The sequence below is a fragment of the Sphaerodactylus townsendi genome, linkage group LG03, assembly GCF_021028975.2.
Source record: "Sphaerodactylus townsendi isolate TG3544 linkage group LG03, MPM_Stown_v2.3, whole genome shotgun sequence".
In the NCBI taxonomy this organism is placed as follows: domain Eukaryota; kingdom Metazoa; phylum Chordata; class Lepidosauria; order Squamata; family Sphaerodactylidae; genus Sphaerodactylus; species Sphaerodactylus townsendi.
In genome coordinates, this window is record NC_059427.1 from 36,161,925 (window position 1) to 36,176,093 (window position 14,169).

General features: G+C 40.6%; 1 protein-coding gene across 1 annotated transcript in view; it reads right to left on the minus strand.

Moving 5' to 3' along the window:
* Positions 1–2,191: 2,191 nt before the first annotated feature.
* EIF4E3 (eukaryotic translation initiation factor 4E family member 3) overlaps positions 2,192–14,169 on the minus strand; it is a 28,711-nt gene continuing 16,733 nt past the window's right edge. The window contains exons 2-5 of the mRNA XM_048487322.1: positions 13,416–13,488; positions 12,012–12,106; positions 5,315–5,375; positions 2,192–2,296 (exon numbers count right to left, since the gene is read on the minus strand). Coding sequence (XP_048343279.1) covers positions 2,192–2,296; positions 5,315–5,375; positions 12,012–12,106; positions 13,416–13,488 — 334 coding nt within the window. The remainder of the gene's footprint in view (positions 2,297–5,314; positions 5,376–12,011; positions 12,107–13,415; positions 13,489–14,169) is intronic.

The window sequence follows — 14,169 nt, forward strand, 5'->3', positions numbered from 1 at the left end:
ATAATGAGATTACCTGGACCTGAATATAGGCCTTTCCAGGCCTCCTCAAGACATACTAATCAGTCAAAACAGTACTCTTTTGTGAATATAGGCCTTTCCAGGCCTCCTCAAGACATACTAATCAGTCAAAACAGTACTCTTTTACCTGGACCTGAATATAGGCCTTTCCAGGCCTCCTCAAGACAGACTAATCAGTCAAAACAGTACTCCAGGGGTCAGCCTTACTGAATTGCATAATCAAATGAATGGGAAGACAGGTGACCTCTCCTCAGAGGAGTGATGTGAAAGATCTTGGGTTTAAGGCACAAAGTGACGAAAGTGTAAAAATAAATGTAGGAAACTTGTGAATGGTGGTCAAGATATCAGGCTACAGAATTTTTACTTTCTCTTGCACAGTAAATCACTCTAGATGAATAGACTGAAGGGATTTTGACAAATCCAATTACCAGACACTTTTTCAGTAGGAGCTGCCAAGGATGGAACCTGGCATCTTGCATATGGGGAAAAATGGTGCGAGGGTCCTGAGACACCTCATTATTTGAAGGAGGGCAAGAAAATGTGACTCATAAGGCTCTCGCAGCAAACCTATAACTTACTGTACAGTGTTGTCCAACTGGAAAGAAAAATTCATAGCCTCACTTTGGAGCTGCTGTGACAATCAGTCCTTTTCTTTTCCTTTCTCTTTCCAACACTAATTCTTAACATGGACTAAGGCAGTTTAAAAAGACTGACTCCGATTAAAGGAACAGATTCATCCTGTATGCCACCAGCACAGGCTGTGAGACACATGTCATGCTCCCTTCAAAGGGGATAGTAAAAGGGCCATACTGACATGTTGATTCACAACTTGAAGGGAAAGTGTGGCAGATATCTTCCACCTTCTACCTGAGCTAACAGTTTACAGCACTCATACTCCACAGTGGCTGAATTAGAGATGAAGTGCTATTAACCTGCAGGCTATTAACAGCAAGAGAGATGACCAGTGGAATCAAGAATATATTTGCTAAAGGACTGTAGAAGAAGCTGTAGCATCAGCTAGAGTTTGCATGTCAAAAATTTTGTCCCAGTTTTGAGTAGAAGCATAGGATGCCTGTTAAAAAGTCAGGCATGGACTTTATCTGTCCCACATCTTACTCAATAGGGACTCAAAGTGGTTTATAACATTTTAAACTTTCCAATTCCATCTTCACCAGAATCCTGCAAGGTAGGTCAAGTTGACAGAATGCAATGAGCACAAGCATAGCATCCATCTTCTTAGCCCCCCATTTTCCCCAGATGACTGATCTCTGTTGCTTGGAGATTAATTGTAATAGTGGGTCACCAGCCACCACCTGGAGGTTGGCAATCCTAAAGCCTTCAGTACACACAATGGGGCCTCCAAACCAAGCCTGCTCTTCTTGCACAGGAATGAGGGGGCAATTCCTCTTCCTTCTGCAGCCCCCCCCCCCCCCCCAGTACCCTAAGGCATAGGAGGGTTAAGTGAGGATTGGGAGGGAGGAACAAGGAGTACAGAGGAAGGCAGAGAAAACCTGCTTCTGGGTCTTAGCTCAGCATTTGATATGGCAGTGATTGTACTGTAGATATGCAGCCTGGCCGTAGGTATGCTTATCTAGTAGCAAGTGTTGCTGAATTCACCAAGCTTAGACCCAGGCAAAGTGTGCAGTCCACTGCAGCCTAGCCATGAAAAGCGTAGCCCATTCATTTTTCTCCCTCCCCCCACCCCCGCCTCTATGAGTCTATTTTGAAAGAAAATATTTTGAATGAAAATAGCTTTTAAGATCCAAAACATCATCTGCTCCTGAATATATGAAACAGTACAAAACAAACTATGGCTAGATCTGATAAGAGTCTGGCTAGCTAAAGCATTTAAACCCTTCTTTGGCAAAGATCAGTGAATTACAACAGCTTTCACATGCATTGGATAATGCACTTTCAGTGCACTTTACTCACAGTCTGCAAGCTGATTACAATCATTAAAGTGCATTGAAATGCATTGAAAGTGCATTACCCAACACATGTGAAAGCAATCTGTGTTCCTTGAGTCATAGAAGTTCTTTGGACAAAATCTGAAAGAATGGGCTAAAGCTGAAGAGACATTTCACTTGGACATATTTTGAGTATTTTGATTTGCATTTGATGATGGTGTTTGTCAAAACTTTTCTGTCTTAATGTTGTATTGTGCAAGAAGCATTCAAAATAAAAGCAAGCAGGGGAAAAGCAATTTCTTACCTCCTGCACAGCGGTCTGCAAACTGTTCCCCAATCGTTGCTAACAATAACTCTTTCCAGACTGCAGACTAACAAAACAAAACATATTTAGATTTTGTTAAATTCGAGATTGGGCATGTAGCCAGCATAATGAACACTGCGCTATTATAAACTTCACATTAATTGCAATAAGAACATCAACATTTGGAATATGAACATGTCCAACATTTGTTACAAACATGCTATTAGAAAATGGCAAAAGGCAATCTTTTCTGCATTTGTCAACTTTTTCCTCCTCAATTATCTACTGAACTCCTTCCTGTTTTGTTTCTGTAGATAACAATTTTGAGTCAAATTCAGAAAAGAGTAAGCTCACTGTAATGAGAACAAAAATGGATTTAGGGAACAATGCTAAACCCTGGCTTTGACTTGTTCAGGAAACTAATACCTACTGTGAAGATACATCAGTGCTGCACTGATGTAAGTCCCAGTACAGGCACAGAATTAGGCAGCCTCAGACAAGGAGGAGGTCCCCAACCTTTTTGATCCTGCAGGCACATTTGGAATTCTGACACAGCATGCTGGGCGCAGCAGCAAAATGTCTGCCGCAAGAGGTGGAGCCAGCCACAAAATGATGGCCACAGCTCAACTTCCGTAACACAGTGCAGGTCCTATCAAAACAATATTTTTAAAAAATCTGTATACCCAATCAAATCTCAATCAGAAGCCTTACTTGGCGAAAAGCCCAATTTGGCCCCACCTGCTTCTAAAAACAGTTGGTGAGAACAAGAAAAGGTGTTGGTGAGTACTATGATGGGGGTTCCTGCCTTAGTATCGTACTCTTTCCCAACATCCTCCCCGTACGCAGTGCAGTTGGAGAAATTGTCTCAGATGTCCTATCAGGGCTGCCTCTGAAAAGTAAGCTGTGGAGGCACAGGGATGGTGAGGTCATGAAGCATTTTCAACCCATTTCAGTAAAACTTCCTGCCCGGTTTTGCCTCAGAGTTCCATTCATGACATGATCCACCCAACATTGGGGGTGGGGACTGTGTTCCCTTTATTCCTTTGTCATCTTCTCTGAATCATGGTGCACAAGGCATACTGATTTATAGAACTCACTGTTGCTACCATAGTGGGCTTGAGAAGGGTTAAATTAGTAAAATTTGGTTTAAAAAATGGGTTAAATTGGTAAAAAATGGGTTAAATTGGTAAAGAAAAATTGGTAAAGAATGGGTAAATCAAAACCCTTGACAGCTACATGTAAATTCCATATTCAGAGGTAGCATACCTCTTAATGTCAGATTATGGAGGACAACAATAAAGGGACAAGGCTTTGATCTCTGTGCCCCTGCTTATGGGCCTTTTGGGACCTCTGGTCAGCCACTGTGGGAAACAGCACATTAGGATTAGATGGGCCAATGGTGTGATCCAATGGGGCTCTTCTTGTGTAATGAATATCATCAGTGACCCCCTGTCTGCTTAAACATCCTATATAGCTTCCCTGTAACTTCCCAGACTCAACACAACATGCTAGTGATTATCAAAATGTTTTTGGCCCATCATACATATGTAATTACTATCTAGTATGACCACAAAGAAGAACAGCAGCATCCTGTTTACAGTTATGCCCCAAGTCTGTACTGCAGTGCCATGCAGAGGGCTATTTTGAGGATTACCCTCCAGCTCTATGGCTTCCTTTCCCTAAAGATTCACCAGGAATTAACTGACAGAAATAGCAACATTTACTCTGTTGATTATGGAAAAGAATCTATCTAAATTCACTGATAAGTGGAAACCTTTGATGGACTCTTTATGCAAGGCAGAAAAAACCCAAATCAACAATTTGTGATTTTGAGAACAGCCGATTAGGGGATGTAGATAGATAAAGGTGTGAATCTTTTGACGGACAGCATTTAAGATGTAATGTTTTATTTGACTGTAACTGAACAGCAAGTGGTAAACTTTAAGGATAACTAAATTCGGCTCAGAAGAATCTGGAAGTCCTTTTTTGTTGTTTGTATTGAGGCCTTAGGACATTTTAGATGTGGCTTTATGTGTGTTCTAAAAAGCCGTAATAATTTTTTTTAAAATCAAAGCAAACAAATTAGGATTAAGATGAGGAGATGATCACAGATAATTTGGACTTGAATTAATGTTTCCCTGTGCAAGCCCTGATTTGAACTCAAGTCAATGACACAAGTCAGGGCAGATTAGAACTCAAGTCAATGACACAAGTCAGGACCTCAAAGTAGCGGTGGTTGTGCCAATTCTCTTCTGTAGTGACTGTAAAACCCAGCAAAGTTGACAAAAGCAGCATACCCCCTGCCCCTGCGTGTCCCAAACAAACTCCAAAGCAGCAATTGTTTATTTTGAAAAATTAGGGGCTGTTAAGCATGAAATGACAAGATGGATGGAAAGTGATGTCATTTAAAAACAGCACGCTGTTGAAGGCCATTCAAGGCAAAGATCAGAATGTTCTGTGCCACCTGTGGCAAAACACATTTTCTTGCTTTGTCAAATAAAGTTTTTGGGATTCAAAGAAGCACAAGCAGAATGGCTCTTCCCCCATGACCTATTTCTGATTCTGCAACTCCCCCCACCCCCAAAGTAATTCCTGAGGGTCAGAGGACTTTTGGAAATGGGATAGGATCAGGTAGCGTATTACTGCTGCGGAAGCGCCTTTTGCTTACACAAGAACTACTTTGGATCCAACCATACTTCTGAAGGAGTATGTAGACAACTATATATAAGGTCAAGGGCGTTCATGGCCAGAATCAACTTGCTGTTGTGGATGTGGTCTGGTCATTTTTGCTCCTAACATTTTCCCAGCATCTATGGCTAGCATCTTCAGAGGCACTTCACGCTGTGCCACAGAGAGAAACACATCTAACTGTGACATGCCTTTGAAGATGCCAGTTGTAGATGTGGGTGAAACGTTAGCAGCAAAAACAACCAGACCACGGCTACACAGCTCAGAAAACCCACAACAGCCAGTATACAAGGTAACATGGCTAAAAGTGTGAGTGCAAGTTAAAAAAATCAACACACACCCCTCCACACAACAGAATCTGATTAAGAATGACCAGACAATGTGAAGTACACCATACCGTACTGTCTTTGGGGACCTTCATTTTCCACACGCCTCCTTTGGCATTGCTTTCCTCTTCCCTGATTTGTACAGAGGAAAAGAAACCATCATTACTCAAGTGTTCATATTAATAATATAAATAACTCTGTAAGGCTGCAGGTTTTCAATAATTTTGTGCAAGTGGAGAAACTGGTTCTCTGAACAGAATTCTGCATCCTAAAACTTTAAGCTTGGATCCTATGGAATCATTCCCCTAGCGTTTTCTTTGGCTGCTGCAAAAGATTTCCTCCACTGCAGCACTTTACTTATGCTGCTGCTGTGACTTCCACATGCACAAGATCAATACTTTTCAAGGAGCTTTCTGCCCACAGAAGTGCTAGTCAGGCAGCCAGTATTCTGTGCTGGTTAGAGGGTCAGTCTAGGTCTAGGATCATGGAAGGTTGCTGGGTGACCTTAGGCCAGTCACCCTCAGCCTAACCTACCTCACGAGGTTGTTATGAGGACAAAACTGAGGAGAGAAGAAAATGGAAGCCACTTTAGGCCCCCATTGGGGAGGAAGGTGGGGTATAAATAAATAAATAGATAGATGATAGATAGATAGATGATAGATAGATAGATAGATAGATAGATAGATAGATAGATAGATAGATAGATAGATAGATAGATAGATAGATAGATAGATAGATAGATAGATAGATAGATAGATAGATAGATAGCGCCAGAGGAAGACAGCACTACACTGAACAAAAATTTGAAGAACATTACGCCATAGGATGCCAACCTCTGTGTTCAACTGGGAAAAAAAAATTAAATCTATTTTTTAACCCTCGTGGCTCCAAAGAGAGGCTCAGAAGTGGGTACCAAGGCCTAGTGAGCAAATTTTGAGTCCAGAAACAACTTAAGAGACCAACAAAATTTCCAGGGTATAAGCGTGAAAGAGTTAAAGGTACCCTTGTCAGGAACTTTAATTCTTGAAAGTTTGAACTATTGGTCTTTCAGGTGCTACTATACTTAAATTTTGCTCTTCTGCTATCGACTGACTATCCACCTGAAGGTCTGCTAGCCACCTGAAGGCCTAAGCCAGCGTAAGAAGCCAGCAGCAGACTGATTAGGTTATGTCAGGATGTGGCGAGTGTGTGTTCTGTCCTTGAGAGGTGGCTGCCGACTGCTTCTGGCTTTCTGCCTGGGATGGGGATTTTTGCTTGTAGGTTATCTGTGTGAAACTATGCTTTGTTTATTCTGTATTGCTTTGAGTATTGGCTTTGTTTATTCTGGTTTGGCGGGAATGTGATGTGCCACTGTGTAAAATCTAAAATCAAAGGTCTGAGAAGAAGAAGAAGAGTTTGGATTTATATCCCCCCTTTCTCTCCTGCAGGAGACTCAAAGGGGCTTACAATCTCCTTGCCCTTCCTCCCTCACAACAAACACCCTGTGAGGTGGGTGGGGCTGAGAGAGCTCCAAGAAGCTGTGACTATCCCAAGGTCACCCAGCTGACATGTGTAGGAGTGTACAAGCTAATCTGAATTCCCCAGATAAGCCTCCACAGCTCAGGCAGCAGAGCAGGGAATCAAACCCGGTTCCTCCAGATTAGATACACGAGCTCTTAACCTCCTACGCCACTGCTGCTCTCAGACCTCGCATTGCTTGTATCCGACTAAGATTGCCAGCACAATAAAGAACTGAGAACAGTTACTTTGGCCTGGACTTTGCTTGTTCATTACATTATGCGAGGTCTGAGAGACTCAGACCTTTGATGGGTGTGACACACAGTTGGGTGTGTCAGTTCCCTGTAAAAATGCACTCTGATGGTACTATATAAAGAATAATTAATATTCTTAGCATGATGGAAAGGCAAACCTATCAGTTGGGAAGAGGAGAGGGGGAGAAACCAGGTTGAGTCTAATTCCCAGTAAAAGGATGGTGCTGGGGTTCAGAAGAGCTGTTCTTCTTTTTGTTTTTTTAAAACTACTGCAAATCTGGTAAGCCTAGGAGGAGGGCAAAGGGCAGGCCTATGACTTGCTTCCTGTTTCTCCCACATCACTATAAAACTCCGCACTCTTCTGTGGAGCAGGTTCAGAAATAAACATCCAGCCAGGGCCAGAGAGAAAGCCTTTTCTTTTCAGACTTCAGAAATGGCATGAGTCAGGAGCTGCCTCCCTTTCCCCCCTTGGTGAACAGATCGTATTACTGCGGTAGCTGCCAACCGCTGCGACAGGCTACAGAAGACTAAACAAAATGTCACAACGTTAGCCCCACACTTCAGACTTCTGCGTAAAGAAATTTCCCACATTCATTGTTATCCCTTCCAAAATATTTCCATATATTTTTATAGCTTGGAACTTTTTCCCTGTACAGAAAATAAAAGAAATGAGGGAAAGTACACAAACAAACACTCATGCAGGAGTGCTATAAATCTGTATGACTATAATTGAGGGCCCTGAATTAAATATTATGGCTTCTAACATGTGATATGTAGCAGCACAGAGTGGTAAGCTGCAGTACAGCGCTCAAAAGCTCAGCTCACTACCTGAGTTTGATCCTGAGGAAATTGGTTTCAGGTAGCGGCTCAAGGTAGACTCAGCCTTCCATCCTTTCAAGGTCAGTAAAATAAGTACACAGCTTGCTGGGGCTAAAGTGTAGATGACTGGAGAAGGCAAGGCCAAACCACCCTGTAAATACACTCTGCCTAGTAAACGTCTTGATGTGATGTCACCCCAAGGATCAGTAATGATCTGATGCTTGACAGGGGACTGCCTTTACCTTTTTAGTATGTAATTTAGCACCTGAAGTAAAATCCTCTTTTATTCAGATAAAGATACAAAGAAACAAATGTAAAGGCCCTATGCTTTTTGGAACAAAGCTGAAGGTACCATTTCTGCTAAAAGCTTAGGAAACAGGGAAGATCTGAGTGGGTTTACTATTTGTTTGTGGGGGGAAGGGGGGGTGTCTGGCCTTAGAAGTGCTACTGAAGTGCTGAATACTATCTGCAGATCTTTACTCTTCTGGTTTCATGCCCTGGCAAATCTATTCTCCTTAACTACCACCTTTCTTCTTAACCCCTGACCTAAAATTAACAGAACTGAATTACAGAATTGAAAGTTCAAAAGAAGCAAATGGACCTACATTGAATAGAACGTGCAAATGTAATAAAGGTATTCAGATACATTAATTGTAGAATTTATTCCCAAAGCAGGGGAGGGAAAATTAAAATAGATTTCCTGACCCACTCTCTAGATATAACATGGTCAGAACGTAAATATTTTTATCAGTCTCAGAAAATGGTATTTTCTTAAGAAAAAAATATAATCATGCCTAATATAATATGTGGCATAGACATTCAGCTGCACACTAATGTGTAATCATACATAGTTCTTGTATGAAATTTTTTACTTTATTCTGAAAATTTCTTTTCTCTAGACATTTGAATCACTGGATCTCCAATGTGAGCACAGTACACTTTTTCAATTATGTTCCCCAGCTGGGGGAATTAATTATATTTCTACAAAAATCAATACAATGATTTACATAACCCCACATCAGAATGTAATAATTATTTTATAGCGATATAAATTCTACTGCCACAACTAACTTAGCAAAAGGACTCCCAGAAACTTTTGCTTTAACACATACAGAAACAAAAGTTTAGAAGTAGTTTCTTCCCCTTCCTAATTCTCCAGCACTTTGAGCTATAAATCTGAACCAGAACAGATTGCTGATAGTTTCCAAACAGACTGTCTCTTAAAGGACTGGGTGTTTTCAATAATGCTTACTCTTTAATGGCAACAAAAGCAAGAATTTATTTTACACATTGAAAACTCTGTGGAACGGGATTGAGAGTTCAATTTCTCATTCCAACTGCAGCCTCCATATTTCATTCTAAAGCATTTCATTCTAATGACCCAGACTTATGGGGTGGCTTTTGAGAGGGCATGGGGTTCTGGCTCCAGTACTCTGGATCTGAGCCATAAATTCAGTTTCATAAGAGCGCAATTTGTGAATTCCTCAACTGCAAATATCAAACTATAATATGAATATTAGCCACACTGGATGAGTAGGATAAAGGAAGGAGTACTTGTATGAGGGACTGTGGCTACTATTAAAATAATTACTACAAAGCTATGACATCTAAACTATCCATTTCCTGCATCAAAAGGCAAGCGTGGAGCACCTTTGTTTTAAGAGTCTTCAAAAGTAACACGCATCATTTTGAGGAACAGACTACAAAACTTGGTTTCTTTGAAATGCAATTGTCAAATACAATCTCTTTTCCATCTGACATCCTGAAAGACCTTATCTGCTTGTTACAGAAATCAGCTCATGGTGAACAAATGCAGAAAGGAGAAGGAATCAACCCCTGAAAACTATTCCAAGAATTCGGAAGTGGCACGAGCCATGGGCACTTGTTCAACCTCTTTCCTTTCCACAAATAAAGTGTGGATGCAGGCTGGAAAGCTCAACTTGATCCTAGGTCTGCCTGCCTTTAGCATCAAGACTTACCTATGCCATGATGGGATATCATCCCACCACATAAGCACAGGTGGTGTCTGACACAAATAGTAGATGAGGTTATGCAAACCATCTACTATGGATGTGAAGGTCTTCAAATAAAATCAGGCCATTCTTTGTTGGGCATGATCCATCTTTGGATTTCCATCACTGAGCAGGGGGTTGGAATAGATGGCTTCTGAGGTCTCCTCTGACTCTAGAGATGTTCACTTCCATGGTGAGATCAGGCTTAACACATTTACCAGAGAATTCTAGTACAGCTCTCTGGTAAAGAACTTCCCAAGCCTTGACGTATATGATCATTTCCCCCCATATGTTATGACCTTTGGGGGCGGAGGAATTCTCATAAGCAAGTGCTCTTCCCCCTTTCATGAACAGTAAATATAAGAATATTATTAATTTGTCATTTATGTAGAACATTTATTTACTATTAATAGTCTGTTATTCATATATATATGGCAAATGAAGGGAAGGTGGCATAGTATATAGTCTGATCTTGGAAGCTAAGCAGGGTCAGTCCTTGGAAGGGAGACCACCAAGGAAGACTCAGCAGTGGAAGGCAATGGCAAACCACCTCTGCTTCTCACTTGCCATGAAAGCCCCTTGCTAGGGTCACTGTAAGTCAGTTGCATCTTGACAATACTTTATACACACTCAGAACATGTAATGCACAACACAATTCATAAAAAAATTGTCTTGTTTATTGCACTGGCATTATAACACTTCTCATAAGATTGTTTGATTGTATATAAGAGAAACCAGTAAATGCTGTGAAATATTAGGCAAACATGGCAAAATATTAGGCTAAACAGCCTTTCTGCCCCCAAGAAGTCTCTATAGGGCTGAATAAAAGCCCCTATGGTACTGAATAGACTTACATGACCCAAAAAGGTCGTATAAGTCTGAATTTCCCACCACTGATGTAACCTGGTGAATGGCTATGAGGAAGTCAGCTAATCCTCCTTCCCAGCCACACCCCTGGACCTCCCCCGCTGCACTGCCGGCAGTGGTAGGGGCGCTGGGATGTTTGTACAGCGTCCTGCACCGCATCCCATCACCAGGGGAGGCAGCACACTAGCGATTTCACCTTGCTGCTGGGGTAAGTGCCCTGGGGAGAGCAAAAGCGCCGACATGAGGGCACACCACTTCCACAGGCCCTTTTGCCCCACCCCCACCCCCGCTTTGGATAGGGCTCTAAGGATTTCAGTGTTCAAACAGCATACTTTGATCACATGCTGAATACTGATGTAAAAGAACTTGGAGCTGCCTCACCAATGGCAAGTAATACTGTACATTTTTTTGTGGAGAGACAAGAAAAAAAACACCTTTGTTATTAACCCAGTCTAAATGTTTGTTGTTGTGCCTTTTTTTTAATTCCTGGATTTACTCAGAGTCTATTTATTATAGAACCAAACACAGTTACAGTTAGGCTTGGCAAAACTCATTTGGGGATTTTGACTGATAAAACAGATGGTTTTGCTAATTTTTTGCTAATTTTTACACTTGTTGAAAGGTCCAGACTGTACTTATTTAATGACATAAGCAATTGATTCAAACAAAAAGTTTTTTTAGTATTATAAACCATTATAATTCAGGTTGTCACCATCCTGTTTCAATGTAAATAAAAGATCAATCCAAATGAGAATGTTTCACTTGCTGTCACTGTTTTTATTCTATTGTATCATTCTTGTAAATACACCTGCCAATATCTAAAGAATTACTTTAGGTACATCCCAGATATTGTGAGTTCCCCATATGATTTAATATTCTGCACACCAGAATCCAAAAGTCTTATCACAAGCTACTTTTCAAAAGTGAGTTGCATCATGAGGACTCTAGTTACTCCAGGACTGTATATCTAAAACCTCCAGCTGACTGACAAGAAGCAGTTAAACAGTTCACTTAAAACTGGCCTTGCGACCGGTACAATACCCAACAATAAAATTTGATCATCAAAGAGGTTTTACGCAGATTGATCCAATTCTGCAAAGCTTGCTTTCATTCAGACATATGCAATGGACAAGATCTTATTTCATAACACAAACTTCTGAGTAAATGGGGCTACTTGGAATGTTAAAATGCAGGTCATTGTACGTATTCTAGTATTTACTGAACATCGTAGAAAAATGAAAGCTGGGCTTCCTCCTTTTATTTCAAAAATGACACTCGGTGTTCAAAGCAGGTTACAATAAGGGTGAGATTATACATACCACAACGGTCGTCTTTCTCCACGCATTAAATGATAACTACATCTGAGAGGCAGATTTGTCACAGGAGGGATATTATTATAAACGCTCCAGAAAATCTAAACAGAATGATAATTGTTTTATTAATCGACACATGATAGGGAATGGAACATTTCTTTTTCTTTGCTCGGGACCTGACACTGGAAATTTTATTTGCAGAAGCACCTTGAAAGTGAATGACACAGGCACAAGGAATTAGAATTATGCCTTGGAGAGCGTCCATTCTTAAAGTTCTGAAAAGGTAAGAATGGGGGTAATTAGCCTGTAACAAACCTCCTTTAATGTAACACTTTCAGTATCCTCTGAAGTGAGCTATGCTTGTGAGTTTTAACAAAACCACTCCTTTACGCCCTTTTGAAAGATAAACTAAGAAATGCGGGGGGGGGGGGGGGGGCAAAAATGCTGAGGAGGTAGTGTGATCCCGCTGCCTGCGTAAATGCCATTTGTGTCAGCACCAGAAAGTATGTCCAGCCCCCAAGCTTGTGCCGGCACCAAAGGGGGCATAGCTGGAGAATTAGTCAGTTCACTGAGCTCTTTTGCACAGGAACACCCACAATGGCTGGCGTGAAAATGTAGGCACTGCCCACAGAACTGCATATAGTGGTTCTATGGCGATTGGGGGAATGTCCCTGTCAGGTTGCGGGCCATGGTGTAGCAAGCCATTGCTGAGCCGTCTGCAGCACAGTTCCCCCCCCCCCCCAGTTTGCACGGTAATTGCCCTAAATGCAGGTGATGTGTTCTGCATTAAGAAGGAATTCCGCCTCTACAGATTATCCTGGGTGTGTCTCAGTTTAAAAAACTGCAGTGAAGCCTGGCTTTCAGCATATAACTCAGCTAGCTTTCAGAGCTTTCTCTTGTTGAAGTCCGACTTGACTTTTGTAGGAACAATCTTATATGTGGCTTATTAACCAACACTGAAAACACCACACTCTCGTGAGCCTCCAAAGACTTATTGAAGCCCGAGCACATCCAGAAGCTGGCTGCTCATGTTGGGTTTTCAATATTAAGTTAATAACTATCTCTGTGGAGATTAGGGAAGCAATTGTAGAAGCGTGACTAGTACATATGAATGTATGTATTACTGCATGAGAGAAATACTAGAAGGTGCATTGGGGCACTGAGATACAGCTCCACAAATGTATATATTGTAGACTTAATCAGCTCACAAGTTATACAGTCTATGACTGCTAGACTTATTGTGTGCAAATAACTGTTTGTTTGGTGACAGTGTTCAGCTAAGCAGAAAGTAAGACTATCAATTCTGTGAAAGAAACAATCTGTTTAATGTTTAACTTTAGATAAGATCTGGGATCACTGTGACTTTAACTTGAAATGAGTCATTCTAATCTGCAACATCTTAATTTTTACCTGTACAGTTTGTACTGTATAGATCTTCTTTAAATTTGATGCACATTCAGCAGCTGTGGTACCAGGAAGTGACCTTAAAAGATAGGGGGAAAAATATTAAATATAAAGTACAATAAACATGCTTATCAAATATTTTAAACTGCAAATATAAATGTGTACATATATTATATAAAGACACAAACCATACAAAAACTAGAAAATCATTTCTATGTATTTAAAATTGCTCTACATATTAAAATTTAAAAGAGGGTTGCTACGGTATAATTCACGTTATGCAAATTGATTAAAACATGTTAAAGTAGCAAAGGAAACATTTTACTACATATGTATATGATCATCTTTCCTTGGGGTGAAAGGATGTCACAAATTTGATGAATATTCTTTTTATTTAAGGCTATTATTTAAGACTGATACATTCTTAGAGTATGGCTGGCGATGAATAATATAATTCAAATATTTTTATTTGTTTTGGTTTGTAAAGGTTTTGGCTATAAAAGCTCCAATTTCACACACAGTCTTCTTAAATCTGATTTGTGAGATGCGATTGCACATGAGAAACACGATGTATCTTCAAGCTGACTTTGTCCACAGCAACTCTTTTTTGCAAATTAATTGGCAATCTTAAAAGATGATTTGGCTTCATTAATATTTTATCTAAAAACATATCTGGTTTTTTCAGTTCAAGGATTACCAAAGGCTTTTTGTCATGCAAACGTTTTAAATAATTTTTCTAATCATTTCACACATACACCAC